This window comes from Martes martes, assembly GCF_963455335.1.
Source record: "Martes martes genome assembly, chromosome: X".
NCBI lineage: Eukaryota > Metazoa > Chordata > Mammalia > Carnivora > Mustelidae > Martes > Martes martes.
The window spans coordinates 26,587,861-26,607,176 of NC_137897.1; the positions used below are offsets into that span (position 1 = coordinate 26,587,861).

The 19,316-nt window shown below is 36.6% G+C and overlaps 1 protein-coding gene across 2 annotated transcripts in view; it reads right to left on the minus strand.

Annotated features, from left to right (window-relative positions):
• Positions 1-19,316, minus strand: part of DMD (dystrophin) — a 2,068,501-nt gene that overhangs the window by 1,146,029 nt on the left and 903,156 nt on the right. For both annotated transcript variants that reach the window (XM_080795194.1, XM_080795193.1), the window contains exon 43: positions 5,004-5,176. In XM_080795194.1, coding sequence (XP_080651320.1) covers positions 5,004-5,176 — 173 coding nt within the window. The remainder of the gene's footprint in view (positions 1-5,003; positions 5,177-19,316) is intronic.

The window sequence follows — 19,316 nt, forward strand, 5'->3', positions numbered from 1 at the left end:
TTCTTTCCCTGGTCCATACAACATTGATTCTGGAATAAGATACAAAAAGACTTTCCCATGTTTAGGGTTTTTTTTTTAAAGCTCTCCTTAATTCTCCCAAGTTCAAAAACTACCAGTAGAATCATGTATTAGTATGTATACCTATACCTGGGGGGAGAAGGAGAATATGAAGATCCAATCTTGCATGAAAATCTTTACATTTAGTAGAGACTAATTCTAAGGCCGCTGTGTTAAGCTTCCCCGAGTCGCCAGGATCCTGCATGTGCTTATCATGTATCTTCCCAACTACATATGGCTCTGTGACAAATAGAAGAGGCTGCTAATGCTGCAATAGCTGAATGTCTCATTTAGGAACAAACAATTCTGGAAAAGCTCCCAGAATATGCATCTGTCCCTCTAGATTCCACTTTAGAGGATAAAATTGTATGGTGATGACATGAGGATTAGTATATTATTCTTTCCCTCTGTGAGGAATATGGGGTTATTTCCCTCACCTTGACATGAGAGAAAAATATTTACTGAATGTCTCAGTAGAAAAATTACAAGTGAGAGAGAAAATGCTTACGAGAAACTTGCATCAGGAGTGGGCTTGCAGAATTACATGCTCATTCCCTAGAGTCTGAATACAGAGATGATTAAGGCACTTTCTCTTCAAATCAGATTTCTTTGGTTTCTATTCCTGTTTTCTCCCCTTTCATTTCTTTCATTGTCTCATTTTCCTTCATGCAGTACAAATGGCAGCAAGAGTCTGTGAGTGCTTTCGTTTTGTGGACTTGGCACTAAGGGAATTGAACAAAGGAGAAATCCCTGGGGAAGCATCTTCCTGCTCTCTATCCCCCAGCATCCTATCAACTTCTGGCCCTGTGGTCCCAGCATGATGGTGGTAACATTGGAAGAACTTTCTCTAGACCAGTAGTGCCCACATACTTATCTGAGAGTAGGTACTGGTCAATTAGAAAATGTTCGGGGTCCATGGTGAAATGCCAAAAGTACAACAACGTAACATGCTCTTCTGTAAGATACACTGTTTGTTTGTTTATTTGTTTTAATTTTGAGGTTAGGTCCTTCTTGTACTTAAAAAAAGAATTTACGTATTATTTTAAAAATTTAAGTGTAAAATTCATTCAAGTATAGCATATACAGAGAAAAGAGTACAAATCACAAGTGCATAATTACATAAACTTTCTTAACAGAAATATGTCAATGCTAACAACATCCAGATCAAGAGATCTGCCCTTGTTAATCACTACTCTTCATAAAGGTAACAACTATATCTGACCGTTAACTCCCCAATATGCCCGTTTTTGAGTTTTTTATAAATAGACTCACAAAATATGTATTTTCTTCACATCTGACTTCTTGTCTGTAGCACTATCTTCCTATTTCTTATCTTCTGAAATATCACTGGTAATGGCATTTGATTTTTTTAACGTCCTCACCCTTCTTTCCCCATTTTTTGACACTACATTTTGCTCTAAAAATTCACTATTGTAAGAATCACTACTCTTACTCTCATGTCCTCTTTACATAAGATCTAAAGCTCAGAATCACCTTGAATTTAACTACTTATGTGTATGCGTGAACCATCCCAAAGTATCTGACTAAATGGGATTCCAAAAAGGAATAGTGATTTTTTTAAAAAAATCACTTACTTGATGTCAGATAAGAACTGTGTTGCTACACAATAATGCCATCTTATGGCTGTATAGCAATGTGTAGTCTAGAAACTGCTTTCATTTTTATTATCTCATTTGAACTGTGCTATCCTCTTAGGCTTGGGGAGTAATTTCCTGAAAATGGCGCAAATTCATTAACCATTTAAGGAATAGTAAAGCTGGTGTCAGAAAGAAAGTGAAGGGTGCCTGGGTGACTCAGTGGGTTTAAAGCCTCTGCCTTCAGCTCTGGTCATGATCTCAGGGTCCTGGAATCGAGCCCCACATTGGGCTCTCTGCTCAGCAGAGAGTCTGCTTCCTCCTCTCTCTCTGTCTGCCTCTCTGCCTACTTGTAATCTCTGTCTGTCAAATAAATAAAATCTTTAAAAAAAGAAAGTAAGTAAAGACAACAGAGCATCTGGTACTCCTTAAATGTTTGTTGAAAGAAAGAATGGAGTATGTTTCTCTAATACTAGGTGGATCTTAGGTTAATTATCTCTTTATGTTCACATGTTTTCTGCAGGTATCTTGAAAGCAGTGAGTACCCACCAAGAATTAGATAACAACAGAATTTAGCAGCAATGTTAATTTCCCCAAAACTTAAATATTTATTTTACATATTTGTGTATCTATCCATATACATGGATAAGTACATAGATACACAGGATTCATGAATTAAATGTTCATTGTGTTTACTGTTTGTGTTCCCACAGGGAAAAAAATCCACTTTTAGTATTTTGGAGATTCGCAACTTTACTAAGACACATGTTGAAATTCTATTTGCGGGAAGACAAGGTATGAACGCAGGTCTCTTAGATAATGAGTGAGAAGTCACAGATAAGTCTGGCTTTTAATTCTTTACTTGCCCTCATCTAAAAAGTAATGTCTGTTTTACTTTATGACATTTAATAAAGGTGAGTTTTGCCATTATAGCATTCATGAATTTGGCGATTAATGATGGTCTCAGAACCTATGCCTTAGGAATGTCAAGAGTCTAATGCATTTTCTCATATTTGTAACTTATTGTGAGTATACACTATGCTAACCGATTAGAGCTAAATATTTTGGTGAAATGGAAATATGCAGATGTGCTATTTAATATGTATTTGGGTAAGTCATTTAACATCTTTGTAATTTAGTCTCCTCTGTAAAACAATGAAGTAGGATAAAATCACTAAGGTCATTTCTAACTGTAAACATTTCTTTATTATTATTAAATATCAACAATAGTTTGGATTATTTTTCAACAGGTAGTCACTCTTCTTCCCCTTCCACTGTAGGAAGAGACTATTTTGCCCCTCTATTGATATCAGGCTTTCTCTGGCCAGTGGAATGGGAGTGAATTTAATGCGGGTCCAGGCCAGAAGTGGCCCGTAATATAAGCACAGGTAAACAAAGGAGTTTTACATCTGGTCCATGGTCTGGAGATCTGTCATGAGAAGAGAATGCCACTGACCCTGCATTTTAGGCTCAGGAGAAAGAGACAGAGCAGACCTTAACCTGACACATATCTCAGAGCCTGCCTCAGCTATCCTACAGCTTGAAACAGCTACCCATGAGCCCAGCCTCAGTCAGTCAAACCACAGGCAACTTAAAGACCCATGACCATGAAAATAAATCCTTTTTGTTTTATGTCACTGGGTTCTGGAGTACAGCTTTATACCACCATATTATGGTAATGGCTGAGTAATACACGGTCATACATGAATCATATATGAAAACAATACCAATATAGCCATTCTTACTGGCTCAAAGGTGTTTTGGTAGAACAGACTTTGGAGAGGTTGTAGGACAGGCGGGGACTGATAAGTCATGAGACTGAACAAAAGGACGATGGTCATGTGAAGGCCTTAAATGCCCAATAAAGGAATCTGGACTTAATTCTAAGGAGAATGAGATAATGGTACTGAAGTTCTTAGACCTTAGAAAAACATGGGGCACCTGGGTGGCTCAGTGGGTTAAAGCCTCTGCATTCGGCTCAGGTCATGTTCCCAGGGTCCTGGGATCGAGCCCCAAATGGGGTTCTCTGCTTAGCAGGGAGCCTGCTTCCTACTCTCTCCCTCTCTCTGCCTGCCTTTCTGCCAACTTTCTGCCATCTCTGTCAAATAAATAAATAAATAAAATCTTAAAAAAAAAAAGACCTTAGAAAAACAACCCTGGATGAAAGATAATTGGGGACAAAATGGGGATGATTATTAGAATTAATGGAGATTTCTGCTGTAAGTATCAGTTTAGAAACCTACTATAGTAAATAAAGAACTAAAGTAGAAGTAAGGATATTTAGAAATGGACAGATAAGACAGTTAAGAGGGAGGTCCCCTGTAATCATTAGAAATGGTTTTCTTTGAGAATAATAAAGAACACTGTCAATCTTTAAAACTACAATCTTTAAAAAAAATTGTTTTAAATCACTAGAACTCCATTACTTTTAACCTAAAATAGGAAAAGAAAACAATATTCTACCTTCTTGTGGTGTGAGGCTAAAGAATATGTGAATTTTTGAAAATGTGGTTACAAGCTAGGTATGCTAATTATGGCAAGCCCTGAAAAATTATTTTATTTATTTATTATTTATTTATTTTTTAAAGAAAATCTTATTTATTTATTTATTTATTTATTTATTTATTTTTATTTTCAGCATAACAGTATTCATTGTTTTTGTACCACAAAAATTATTTTAAATCAACAAATTACTCATAGCAAAAAGAGTTGGGGGACTGCAAAATGTTATATATCACCTTCAAAATAGAGCTGGTAATCTAAAACAAAATAGAACTGGTAAGTGAATATCAACTTTTTGCCAATAGCTTATATTTCAAACATATTAATCTAAATATCAATTTGCTTTAAATATATAGGACACAGATCTGACCAAAGATATGCATTTTATACTGTACAGTTGTTTAAGCCACCTCAATTAAATGACAAAACCTTCAAAATACAACTGGTAAGTGAAAATCAACTTTTCACTGATAGCTTATATTTCAAACATTAATCTAAATATCAGTTTCCTATAAATATATAGGACACAGATTTGACCAAAGATATGTACTTTATACTATACAGTTGTTTGAGCCACCTCAATAAATGACAAAACCTATTTGACATTATGTGAAATTTTAGAAAGTAATATAGTGCTCCAACATAATGCTAACCCCAGTACAGAATAATTTCTAGAATTCAGCTTATTAGTCTGTTCACCATTATTGATTCTCACTTTACTTACCTTTTCCCAATGATAATAATACTTCTTCCTTTCTTCCTCCCTACCTTTCCATGGAGAACACTGAATTGAACTTCAGAGTTTTCTCTGAAAATAGGTATAGTAATTTAGGAAAATAAGTTACCTACCCTTGTCGGTCCTTGTATATTTTGTTAACTCTTTCCCATTGGACATCAAGCCGTGAGAGAGCTTCCTGGAGCTTTTCCCTTTCTGCTGGCGTGGCACTGTGCAATGCTGCTGTCTTCTTATTGTGTATGATGTCAATCCGACCTGAGATTTGTTGCAAGTTGTCTTTTATGTTCTGCGATATAGAAAATTTGAAATACATCAGAAATGTATCAGCTGTCTATGGAAAGAGATAAAAGGACATTTATAAATCTCAGAAATAACAAATAGCCTTGTAATTCTTTTTTTGTATTTCATGTTTTTATTTAAATTCTAGTGAGTTAACATATTATATAATATTCACTTTAGGGGTAGAATTTAGAGATTCTTCAGTTGCATGTAAAACCTAGTGCTTACCACAGCAAGTGCCCTCCTTAATCCTCATCTCCTCATTTAACTCACCCACACCACCCCTCTAGCAACGCTCAGTTTGTTGTCTATAGTTCAGAGTCTCTCTTATGGTTTGCCTCTCTCTCCCTTTTATTCTTTCCCTTATATTCATCTGTTTTGCTTCTTCCACATATGAGTAAAATTATATGGTATTTGTCTTTCAATGACTGACTTATTTCACTTAGCATAATACCCTCCAGCTCCATCAACAACATTGCAAATGGCAAGATTTCATTCTTTTTTTATGGCTGAGTAGTATTCCATTGTGTGTGAGAGAGAGAGTGTGTGTGTATACATGTATATATATGGGCTCTGGAGTACAGGTTTATACCATATATATGTATGGTCTTTTTTATACCATATATGTGTATATACATGTACACACACACCCACACACACACACACATACTACCTCTACTTTATCCATTCATCAGTTGATGGACATTTGGGCTGTTTCCATAATTTGGCTATTATAGATCAACTCTACAATTCTTCTTCTTCTTTTTTTTTTTTTTTTACATTATGTTAGTCGCCATAGAATACACCATTAGTTTTTGATGTAGTGTTCCATGATTCATTGTTTGTGTCTAACATATAGTGCTCCATGTAATACATGCCCTCCTTAATACCCATCACTAGGCTCACTCATCCCTCAACCCCCTCCCCTCTGAAACCCTCAGTTTGTTTCCCAGAGTCCATAGTCCCTCATGGTTCATCTCCCCTTCCAATTTTCCCCCTTCATTTTCCCCTTCCTTCTTTTAATGTCCTCCATGTTATTCCTTATGTTCCACAAGTGAACCATGTGATACTTGACTCTCTCTGCTTGACTTATTTCACTCAGCATAATCTCTTCCAGTCCCGTCCATGTTGATGCAAAAGTTGGGTATTCACCCTTTCTGATGGCTGAATAATATTCCAATGTATATTTGGACCACATCTTCTTTATCCATCAGTCTGTTGAAGGGCATCTTGAGTCTTTCCACAGTTTGGCTATTGTGGCCATTGCTGCTATGAACATTGGGGTTCATGTGGCCCTTCTTTTCACTACATCTGTATCTTTGGGGTAAATACCCAGTAGTGCAATTGCTGGGTCATAGGGTAGCTCTATTTTTAATTTTTTGAGAAACTGCCATACTGTTTTCCAAAGTGGCTGTATCAACCTGCATTCTTACCAACAGTGTAAGAGGGTTCCCCTTTCTCCACAACATCTCCAACATTTGTTGTTTCTTGTCTTGTCAATTTTTGCCATTCTAACTGGTGTAAGGTGGTATCTCAATGTGGTTTTGATTTCAATTTCCCTGATGGCTAAAAATGATGAATATTTTTTCATGCGTAGGTTAGCCATTTGTATGTCTTCTCTGAAGAAGTGTCTGTTCATGTCTTCTGCCCATTTTTTGACCTGATTATTTGTTTTCTGGGTATTGAGTTTGAGAAGTTCTTTATAGAACTTGGATATCAGCCCATTATACACTACAGTCCTGCAATTCTTAATTACTGACTTATTAAAATCATCATCCCTGAATTCCAGTGATTTCAACATGTTCAGGTTCATTGGTTAATTCACAGTCCTCATCAAAATATGACATATCACTCCCTCCATCTTAACACTATCTTCATTTGGCTTCTGTAACCTGAACTCTTCTGGTTTTCTTCCACCTTCTTGTCCACTGCTTCCTCAGTCTTTACGGTTTACAGTTCTCCATACAAGAGCCAAAAATATTTTTTTTTCAAAACATAAATCAGGTCATATTTCTACTTGGTTCAAAATCCTCCAAAGGCTCCTCATCAAGGCCATCATCTTTACCATGGCCTATTAAGTTCTAAATGACTTGGCTGTATGTTGGTTGTATGTTGTCTACCATTCTGATCTTACTCTTCTTAGTCTCCTCTGAGTCTAGAATGTTTCAGCCTCATTAACCTTTTTGTGTTTCTAAAGAATGCCAAGCATTTTCTTGCTTCCAGGTTTCTTCTGTACTTGCTGTTCTCTCTGCCAAAAATATTCTTTCACTCCAAGACATTTATATGACTAGTACTCTCACTTCTTTCTCATCTAAGAAGAGCCTTCTCTACCACTCTATTTTAAATAGAAGCCCTAACAATTCTGTAGTCTTTGTATTCTTCATTTTTCTTCATGACATTTATGACTAACATTAAATTATATATCTACCAGTCTCTCTACACTACTAGACTGGATCCTATAAGTATAGTAAATGTTGTCTGTCTAAATTTCTACTGGGTACTCAGAATTTAAACCTATTCATGACACATGGTAGGTTACTCAATGTATTTTGTTGAATAAATGAACAAACTACTGTATCCTATAAGTTAATTCAAAAATTTTCATCTGTATTATATTTAAGGGAAAAAAACTAAAAAAAAAAAAACCACAAGTTCATTATGCAATACACATCTTTAATAATATTGATTTTTTTAAATGCTAAAAAGTATATATTTGGCTAGTCTTACTAGTATGAATTTGATTATTTTGCTCATCTGAATTGTTATAGACATGTCAATTGAGCAAACATTATTGAGTTCTACCATGTACCAGGATCAGTACAAAGGAAGCAAAGGTAGGTGAAGCACAGTTTTATTTGTTTGTTTTTAAGAAGTTTGAAATGGACCTTATTGTGGTAGATATAGAGGGTGTGGTTTGGAGAAATGAAGGAAGAAATAATGTTGTAGAAGCCCCAGCTAGATGACAAGAAGGAATTTGATGAGCATTCTAAGTCTATTCTTTTATGGAAGTTCAAAGAAGGAATGAATCATGTACCATATTTGGTCACACATTGAGGAAAGAACTCATGAAGGAAGTGTAATTTGGCGTGTACATAGCTGAGTAAAGTGAAAGGGCATTATGCTTACTAGGTAACATACATGCAAAGAAAGGGAAGATGAAAAGTCATATTTGGCTGACTTTTTGGAAATGTAGAGGATTAGGAGAAGATGGGTCAGGAAACAGAGGCTAGAGATGTTTAATAATGTGCTTTAGAGATTCTGAATGCAAGTCAGTACCCCATGGGAAACCGTGATTCATCTAGTAATTGTGATGGAAAATTTCAGATACATACAAAAGCAAGAAAGGAGTACAAATAACCCCTCTGGAACCTACTGTCTAGACACATAGACCCGAGGAACAGAGCAGAGAGCCCAGATATGGACCCTCAACTTTATGGTCAACTAATCCTCGACAAAACAGGAAAAAATATATAGTGGAAAAAATAGTCTCTTCAATAAATGGTGCTGGGAAAATTGGACAGCTATGTGTAGAAGAATGAAACTTGACCATTCTCTTACACTGTACACAAAGATAAATTTGAAATGGATAAAAGACCTCAACGTGAGGCAGGAATCCATCAGAATCCTAGAGGACAACATAGGCAGTAACCTCTTTGACATCGGCCACAGAAACTTCTTTCAAGATATGTCTCCAAAGGCAAAGGAAACAAAAGAGAAAATGAACTTTTAGGACTTCATCAAGATCAAAAGCTTCTGCACAGCAAAGGAAACTGTCAACAAAACAAAGAGGCAACCCACGGAATGGGAGAAGATATTCGCAAATGACAGTACAGACAAAAGGCTGATATCCAAGATCTATAAAGGACTCCTCAAACTCAATACACACAAAACAGATACTCACATCAAAAAATGGGAAGAAGCCATGAACATACACTTCTCCAATGAAGACACACAAATGGCTAACAGACAAATGAAAAAATGTTCATCATCACTAGCCATCAGGGTGATTCAAATCAAAACCACATTGAAATACCACCTTACACCAGTTAGAATGGCCAAAATTAACAGGACAGGAAACAACATGTGTTGAAGAAGATGTGGAGAAAGGGGAACCCTCTTATACTGTTGGTGAGAATGCAAGTTGGTATAGCCACTTTGGAAAACAGTGTGGCGATTCCTTAAGAAATTAAAAATAGAGCTTCCCTATTATGCTGCAATTGCACTTACTGGGTATTTACCCCAAAGATACAGATGTAGTGAAAAGAAGGGCCATCTGTACCCCAATGTTCATAGCAGCAATTGCTACAGTCGCCAAACTGTGGAAAGAACCAAGATGCCCTTCAATGGACAAATGGATAAAGAAGATATGGTCCATATATACAATGGAGTATTATGCCTCCATCAGAAAGGATGAATACCCAACTTTTGTATAAACATGGACAGGACTGGAAGAGATTGTGCTGAGTGAAACAAGTCAAGCAGAGAGAGTCAATTGTCATATGGTTTCACTTACTTGTGGAGCATAAGGAATAACACAGAAGACATGGGGAGATGGACAGGAGAAGGGAGTTGGGGGAAACTGGAGGGGGAGATGAACCATGAGAGACTGTGGACTCTGAGGAACTAACTGAGGGTTTTGAAGGAGAGAGGGGTGGGAGGTTGGGTGAGCCTGGTGGTGGTATTGTGGAGGGCATGTATTGCATGGAGCACTGGGTGTGGTGCATAAATAATGAATTCTGGAACACTGAAAATAAATTTAAAAAATATTAAAAAAAAACCATCAAGATAATTAAGTATCTAGTTGGTATTCACATTTGAGTTGGATTGAGAAAGTTGGTTAGGAAGAAAACTTGGCAGAACTCCATGATTATGTATTGAGTGAAGAAGAGGAAAGACTCAAATTATTCCCAAGCTTCTGGCCTGTGCACCTGGATGAATAGTGGTGTCACTGGGTAAAAGGATTTCAGATGGATGAACAGGTTCTGTGTGTGTAAGTGCTGAGTTCAGTTTTGCATATGATCATACTGAGAAGCCTTGGAGCATCAGACTGTAGGTATCCAATAGGCAGCTGGCATCAGATTTTGCAGAGAAATGAGATGGTGACTATTGTTGGGCCATACATCTTTTCACATTTCTTTTCTTTTATCCTTTTCCCTTTTCTTTCTCTCTCTTTTCTTCCTTTTTTTTTTTCTTTTTTAGAGAGAGAGAGAAAGAGTACATGGAAGTCAGGGGAGGATAGGGGCAGAAGGAGAGGGAGATAGAGATTCTTAAGCAGGCTTCACACCCAGCATGGAGTCCAACATGGGGCTCAATCTTACAACCCTGAGATCATGACCTGGGCCAAAATCCAGAATCAGAGACTCATCCGCCTGAGCCACCCAGGTGCTCCTCTTTTCACATTTCTGCAAGGTCTGAGCTTTCTGAGCAAAGAGCACCATCATCTGGGTTAAAGGATGACTGAATAGCAAACATACCTTAGTGTTCAGACTAGAGCAATGTACCAGAAAGACCTGGAAACACTTTTCCCAGATCCATTTGCTTATGTGCCAATTTATAGTCTGAGGATAAGAGACCTAGACCTTTCCTCTCTCTGGACAGAAATTGTTTGCCCCCCAGACCAAAGGTCTCTGTTTCTGTATCACTTTTTCTGTCAGATATCCCAGCTGCCTTGCATAAACTTTGTTATCCATAAATTTGGGGACTTTCTCCCTTAGTGTTATTCCTGCATACATAGATAAATTTGCAGTTCTCACAGCATTGCCCCATGGGGATTTGGGGCATGTGCACTAGTGCTAAGATGCTCTTGAGTAATTAATGATGTGTTCTCTGATCCATAGGTCTTGGGTTTCCATCAGAATAGGTAAATATAATATAAAACCTTAATAAGTACCAATAAAAAGAAAGTTTTTTCCTACTTTCAGAAAAAATTGGGGTGGATTTTAGCCATGTGTGAAATGGAGACTAGACCAGATAGTGAAGGGCTATTGCTGAGCCTACAGCTTCCTAGGAGGCAGTCTTGAACAAACTCTACAAGTCACATAGAGCATCAGGGAGGAGGTTTTGCGTAGATCTTAGGAGGTTTTCGCGCATCATTCTAAGACTTCATGGCTGTGGTGCATGAAGACCTGACTTGGTGGAGGACGAAGCTATAGATGCAAGTAAGGATTTAGAGAATATCAGTTGTAAGGGGTAAAAGTTAGTGCTTCTGTTAGGATCCAAAAAAAAAAAAAAAGCATCTGTGCTCCCAGGTATAGACTGGGTAAAACACTATGGTTATTGGTGATATGAATAATTTCAGGGAGAGAAAGAGAGAGAGACAGAGAGTGGGAGGAAAGGGGATTGTTTCTAAAATTCCAGGATGTTGTTTTCAAGTTTGTGTACACCTTACAATAAGGAGGCTTCATTATTTTTTTAAGCAACTCAATTTAAGCCTGTGGTAATAATATTTATCTGACAGGTCACATATTACCATGTGAGGGGAAGGAGGGCACACTAACATAGAAATAAACCACAAGATTATTTATCTAGAGGAATAAGGGTTAAAATTATGTTCTACCAGTGTTACATACAGAATAGCTAATCACTGGAATAACACCCCTTGGTGTTATTTAATTGCACAAGAGGTGGTCGAGTTGCTCAGAGAAGTTTGTTAGAATAAAACAGTGAGAAGAAAGGTTGGCTAAGGATGAGCCTCCATGGAAAGGAACAGCTGAGGAAGAAGATAAATATGCTCGAAGAGTAATTGTCATCAGACCTAGGAGGAGAGCCAGAAAAGCAAAGTATTTCAAAACGAAGAGAAGGAAGAGCATCAGGAAGGAGAGAGGGAACTGCCAACAAGCCAAGTGCAGCTGGGAACAGGAGTGAATAGGCAACTTGGCAATTCAGGAAGTCATTTGGGTGATCTTATCTGGAGCAATTCCACCATCTTCAAAGTGTGAAAATATAAATCTGGACAGAGCAAACAGTCTTCCACTGTCATCCTCTTTCACTACAAAATTGAAAATGGCTTAGTACTACACTGCAGTTCACTTTATTTGACATAAAACACTTTGTTACTAAAGAAAAGTTTACTACTAATAAAAACAAAACTGATAATGCAACAGAAATTTTAAAAAGACAGAATGGATCTGGTATACGTTATCAATGCCCTAGAAGTCACTGTAGTCAAACAGTCATTTCATATGCTTTCTTTTCATTTATTCACCTGGCAAAATTGCATTACAATCTTCTGAGAGCTCTGAGCCTGCAGCGTTGGGCAGAATGGTTGGGGCTATCCTGCTAGCTTGATTAGGTTGGGTGCTAGGAACAGGTACCAACGTGACTTCTTTCCTGTTTCTGTGAATTTGATTGACCTGGGCTGCCTGATTTCACTACCACTTGCTCTGGCTCATGTCCTACTGATGTAAGTCATCGACTCCATTTTAGTGTGGCTGCCAGCCCAAGGGCAACAATCCAGAACTGACAATTCCTCCATTTGATACCAAAATCCAGGTGACAGACAGCCTGATTACTTAAATTTACACTGAGGCAACCAGCCACATTTCCCTGTACATTGGGAGCCCACCCACTTAAAATAAATAGTTGTGATCTCCAAAGTGGGTAAAATGCAAGAGAAGGGAAGGAGGATCTTTCCCACCAGAATAAAAGTCATCTGTTTCTGGCTTTGATGTCGGGCATGTGTATATGAGCATGCACACACACATGCACACACATATGCACACACACACACACACACACACACACACAATAGGTACATCCATTCTCACTCGGAGGATCTGAGCTTGCAGAACTTCCTGATTTTAATCCAAATCTCTGGAGAACTCCCAGTTCTCTAGAAAGTGGTAGAATTTCTCAGAATCGGGTTATAAACACTTTCAGCAATGCTGGGCAGCATGTTGCGAAGGCAGGAAAACTTTCTATCTTAAATGAGAAAAGCAAAAAGCAAAAACTGGGGCAGGGGATGTCACACTCCCTGGATATCTAGATAATAGCTCCTTGGTGTATTTTCAGAGAATGTTGTCAAAATTGGCTGGAGTCCAGGAAATCCTTTTTAAAGTCCCTACACATGCTCTTGTCCCTGAGGCACTGCACACAGAAAAATGGTACACGCACCAAAGAAAATTCTGTAGCAGTTTCCACAGTTTAAAGCCAGAGACGAGATCTTTTTTAGCTTTTTACTCTTCTAGTTTGTCTAGAAATAAGTGATCTTTATAGCTTCTGACCCTGTAAAAATGAAACCATAGTCCCTGTAGTTGCTATGGTGATAAAAAAATCCCTAGGATCAGTATAGAATATATTATTTTCATTTCTATCCCCGAATAGTTCCTTATATTACCTGAAAATATGATAGCAAAATCACAAAGTAACCACTTTTTAGTTATTTTTTCTCTTAATTTTGACATGCTCCTCTGAACTGACCTCCCCACGCTCTCTCTCAGTTGGGTAAGATGCATGTTAGTCACTATCTCTGCGAAAGGAAACTTTAATTCCTGGAAGGCATTTGTACTTGACTGTATATAGTTTAAGTCCTTAATACTTTAAAATAGCATTCGTGTAACTCAGCTTTATGGAATCAAGTCAGTTAAATAAGACTGTTATTTATACACTGTTAATAGAGAAAAAACAGTAACTTTCACAACTGGAAGATGAAGTCCAGTTATGTCAAATAAGGAAAAACATAAAATTATGAACTAGGGTGCCTGGGTGGCTGACTCAGTTCGTTAAGTGTCTGCCTTCAGCTCAGGTCATGAACCCGGGGTCCTGGGATCCAGCACCACGTCACTCTCCCTGCTCAACGGGAAGCCCGCTTCTCCCTCTCCTCCCCACTCATGCTTTCTCTCATTATTTCTATCTCCATCTCTCTCAAATAAATAAATAAATATTTTTGAAAAGAAGATTATGAACTACACTGTTACAAATCAGATTTCTAGTTGGAAAGCTAGTGGTTTAAATAAGAGTCCCTTGATAACACAGACATGAAAAGTCCGAACTTGGAGAAAAATGATATTTAAAAACACGAGTCTCCCTTTAGAGAGAATTGGTCTTTAAAAGGGATTCATAACACAAACAATTTGAACCTAGAAGTACTTTGTTTATTCAAGTACTGGGTAAGAAGTGCCTTCAATGGGTTAAAAAGAGAAACTAAATACTACAGACCATGTATCAAGGGACCCAAACAAGGGACCTTTTTCCCAATTAATCAGGTTGAGATAAAGGCCTCAAGTAACTCTTCACTACGTTCTCTTCTCTATCATAAGGGACAGATTTCTGCTGTTCAGTTTTGCTTCTATTTAATGTAAAGCAGCAACTACTCCCTTGTTGTCAGAATGTTTCATTACAGAGCATGCTTTTATCCACCTAAATGGTAAACCTATTTGTACAAATGTCAACGTCAATACGACAGAAATTGAACAGGGCTGGAAGAGGGGATGGTGGTATTTGATAAATTGAACTTATTGCAAACAAGATGAAAATTTAAAAAAATTATTGAAATTTCAATGTTGTTTCTTACCTGCCACTAAATTCTTCGTCTCAGAAATATGACACAGAGTGTCAGTATGATCTCTAGTACTTAAAATAGTATCATTTCTGTTTTGTTTTCTCTGGTCATGAAAATTAGTGGGCATCTCACACTTACAATATATAAAATTCAATTCAGCAGTTGCTTAAACTTCAGCACGGAATTAAAAATTAAGGATGTCTATAATTTACAGGCATCTTTAGTCCTATTTATACCAAAGAGTAACCTCAAATACACCTTCATGAGTTTAAAACTCTTAACCAAGGTAGAATTTAAAATATGTTGATTTTAGATATATATATATATATATATATATATATATATATATACACAAACATTAATCTGAAATTGTGTCTTCTATTTTAAAGTTTGTATTAACATATTCAGAAACTTTTAAAAATTTTGCTTCAAATTTTGCCAGTACTGCCTTAGTAAAAATGTTTCCATAAGGGGAAAAAAGTTATCTTAAAGTTAAAACAATATAGTTTCAGAGATAGAAACATATAAGATAATATGAAAAGTATGAAATTGATTGTTTAGGGTACTTTCCCCTAAAAGTGACTTCCATATGATGATATTCTGGTTTCAAGTATAATGAACTTCATTTTAAATCTCTCTCTCTCTCCATCCATCCATCCAGCCATTCATCTAAAATTGCTTTCCAGTGATTCTTCAGTCTTCATTCCTCCAAGTGACTCATGTGAGCAGATGCCTATAAATACCTATAATTCCCATTAGTTCCTGAAAAAATTTCTATTTATTAGTTCACCAATAGATTCCTCACTGCAACTTCTCCCACCCCGGCAGCAGTCAGTACTAGCCCTGGCCTCCCTGGTCTTACCTCATTCTGCTATGCCCCAGCTTTTTCTCTACTTCTCTGCCTACCTCTGTCCTACTCATTAATTCAACAAGTAACTATTGAAAACCTACCATGCGCCAGGCATATTCTATGTACTAGGGATATGAAGGTGAGCCAGAAAGACATAGTCATCCTATTTCTGTTAATTCGAAAACACTTTGCTGTGGCCTTAAGCAGAGTCGATCATTAAATGACTGAGTCCCTTCATCTGCTGGATGCCCCCTCTGTTGGGCGCTATCAGCGGTGGGTCTATGATACTATGTTGGCATCTTGCTTATGCCATTTCCCACCTCCACCAGTAAGATCCATTTGTGTCAAACTGATATTTAGGTCATGGGAGTGGCCGAGATTGTCCACAGAAGTGTCATTAGAAAGAAAGAGGGCTGGGAAAAGAACAGAGGAAAAGATACCTTTTGTGAGCAAGTGTGAAGAAGAGCTAACAAATTACTCATAATCATTCCCATATGTATATCTCTAATCAAGATCCTCTCCTAAACTGTGACTTACATATATCCAGCTGTCTCTCTGATATTTATGAGGATGTCTAATAAACATCTTAAGCTTAACATATGACAATTAAACTTATACCAAATCTTGCAGCCTAACCTCATCCTCTTGCAATTTTTCACATTATATAGTTAAATGGTAGCTCCATTTCTTTCAGGTGTCCACAACAAAATTCTTTTTTTTTTTTTTTTTTTTTTTTTTAAAGATTTTATTTATTTATTCGACAGAGAGAAATCACAAGTAGGCAGAGAGGCAGGCAGAGAGAGAGAGTAGGAAGCAGGCTCCCTGCTGAGCAGAGAGCCCGATGTGGGGCTCGATCCCAGGACCTTGAGATCATGACCTGAGCCGAAGGCAGAGGCTTTAACCCACTGAGCCACCCAGGCGCCCCCACAACAAAATTCTTAATGTTACCCTTGAATCCTATCTGGACCAACCTGAATGCAAGTGTCCACCAAATCCTATGAGCTCTGCTTTCAGGATGTATCTAAAATTTGACCCTGCCACCACTGTGACCCAAACCACCATCTCCAGCTTGGAAAATTCTGAATATGGGCATAACAGTACTTTCTATATAGGGTTGTTTGTGATGATCATTTGAGTTACCACAAGCAAAGAATTTAAAACATGTCCTGGGATATAATGAATAAGTGGTAGCTATTAGTACTGTCAAAATTCCAAATATATCCAAAGTACAGATATTCAAAGGTTTTCTCCTCTGTAAAATTATTCTGTTTTAGCTCTCTACATTGCTTTCTCCTCTTCCTGGATTTGGTTACACTTATGCCTTATACTATATTTTGCCCATATTATGTCTTTCCTACTTGTTTGTATCACTATGATACCTGTATCCAATTGATGTTACAAATTACCAGAGTGCAGGGGTAAAATCTTATATTTCTCTTTTAGAGTGTTAAATACATTATTTGGGCCTTAATAAATATCTGTTGAATTGAACCTAAGAGTACAGTCAAAGCTCTGAATCTTAACTTGCTTATAAAAATCCAATTTGAATGGAATCACTGAACCTTAAGATTTGTTACATTGTTCTTGAACCATTGCAGATAGGCATTTGGATCCCAACAGATGTTGTGAGATATTCAGTTATTTCCCTATTTATTCTATTTTACTTTTACTTGTTATTTAGCTGTTAGAGTAAATAGTGGAATAGCAGTCCATCTGGCTAAGTTTCTCCATGCTTTTCTCACAATACCTCAGATACCTAAGTCCTTCATTCAGAATTATGTCTGCCCAAGTTTCTCAGATGCCGTACAGCATCAATAAGAGCAAAAGGAAAAATGTAAGACCTGCACTTCGCTGCCCCAAGTATTCCTCAAAGACAATGATTCTAGTCCATCAGCACCAGCTAGACTGGAAACAATTTCATAAGTCATTTTGTGATAGGTACATTGTGTATTGGGTCGTGCACATTGTCTAAATCACTTTATTGAATATCTTGATAGAAAAATCAGCTCCTGAACATAGCAAAGGAGAGTTGTAGAGGAGCAAATGCTATTTCTCTTCAAAATGAGACATATGGCATTCTATGTTTCCAGTATTTTTAGAACCAGGGCATGCTTTTATGGCTCATGTAACTGAGCTTAGGAGGGGCAGGTAGGTTTTGTGGAGAAAAATTGTAAGGCAATACAGCAATCCAGGGAAACCTAAAAGAAATGATTGCCACTGAGGAATGGATTACAAAATGTGGGCGGGATGTTTTTCTTTCCTGTATTCACTATATACCCTTTTATCCTGTACACACAGGCCACCATGAGCATCTTATTATTTTGATAAAGCACTGAAAGTCCAGTTTGAGTAATCAATCAAGTACATAAATAACTGCTATACAAGATATAATTAAATCTGTATAAATTAATACAAATGACAATACACTATTTTGGAAAAATAGGAAACCTATTGGCAATATTTTGCCCATTTGATAAATGATTGATGCTGTTGGTGTTAGGAGAATATGCTTTCTATTACAGTGTTTTAGATGGGAGATAGGAAAGCAAAACCACTGTTTCATATAGTTGTTCTGAGCTAAACCTTAACACATAAATTTAAGAACAACAGAATAAAACATGATATAGAAAGAGGACCCTAAGTCCCACAGAGACCCCTAATGATGAAACCATTCTTTAATCTTTTGTCTAAGGTTGGGCAAATTAAACTTGGGAATTTGTAGTAACTGGTATCCATTAATTATATGTGATTTACAATACAAAGTATTTGTTTTTTTTTCTTTGAATGTTTAACAATACGCATTAGGATTTAGAAATAAGCATACTTGAATAAAAAGTCACTGAATTAGATTGAACTATATGCAATTGCCAATATTTGAACATTTTGATCTACATAATGTCAATTCATAAGGCTCAAATGAATGCTATTATAGTATTAACATGCTCATGATTACCAATTTAAGAAGTAAAATGAATACAGACTGGCCTTTCTAAATGGCAAAAGGAAAAAAAAAACACATAATAACAAAAAAAAATCTCAGAACCCCAAGAAAAGGAAAAAATACACTACTAAGGAAATCATTCTTCAATTAGAACTACATGCCAATGCTTTTAAGTAGTTAATAAGCCAGAGTTCCGAAATCTGAACAATGAATTTTAAATTACTGAAAAAGAGTAGGGAAAAAATGAATTCAACATATTTCACTGGAAAACAAAACTCAGAACAAAACAAAACAACAAAACAACCTAAAAAAAACAGCATCCTATTCTTGGTAAAAGCCATAGTGCATAGAAACTAGGAATGATCTCGAGTTCTCACATCCTCAAGAGAAATCTAAAACAGTGAGTTATTTATTTAGCACCTAAAATTATTAGAAGAATGAAAATTTTATCCCCAAATAAGTAATACTTAGCAATGGAAATATACTAGAGGAAAATGACTGACAGTAAATAAGATTCTCTAAAAGAAGTTTTTGTCAAAAACAAATTTTTTTTAAAACCTATGTGCATTCTCTTTGACATCAAAATTTTTTAACCTTTAGGCTATTTGCCAAATCTGGAAATAACTTTATGTATATTTTATGTTGTTGTCAACATTTTATTTAAAGTTTTCTACATATAAATATGCAATTGTATGAGGTATACTACTTTTTAAAAGATCATTTGTTTAAGATGTATATGAAAATTTAATTTAAAATAATGTTTAGGATTTTAGATATTTGATGAAGTAGTATGGGTTTAAAATTGTAAAACTTAAATAATTACACACTTTTTACAAGAATTTTTCCATATGATCCCA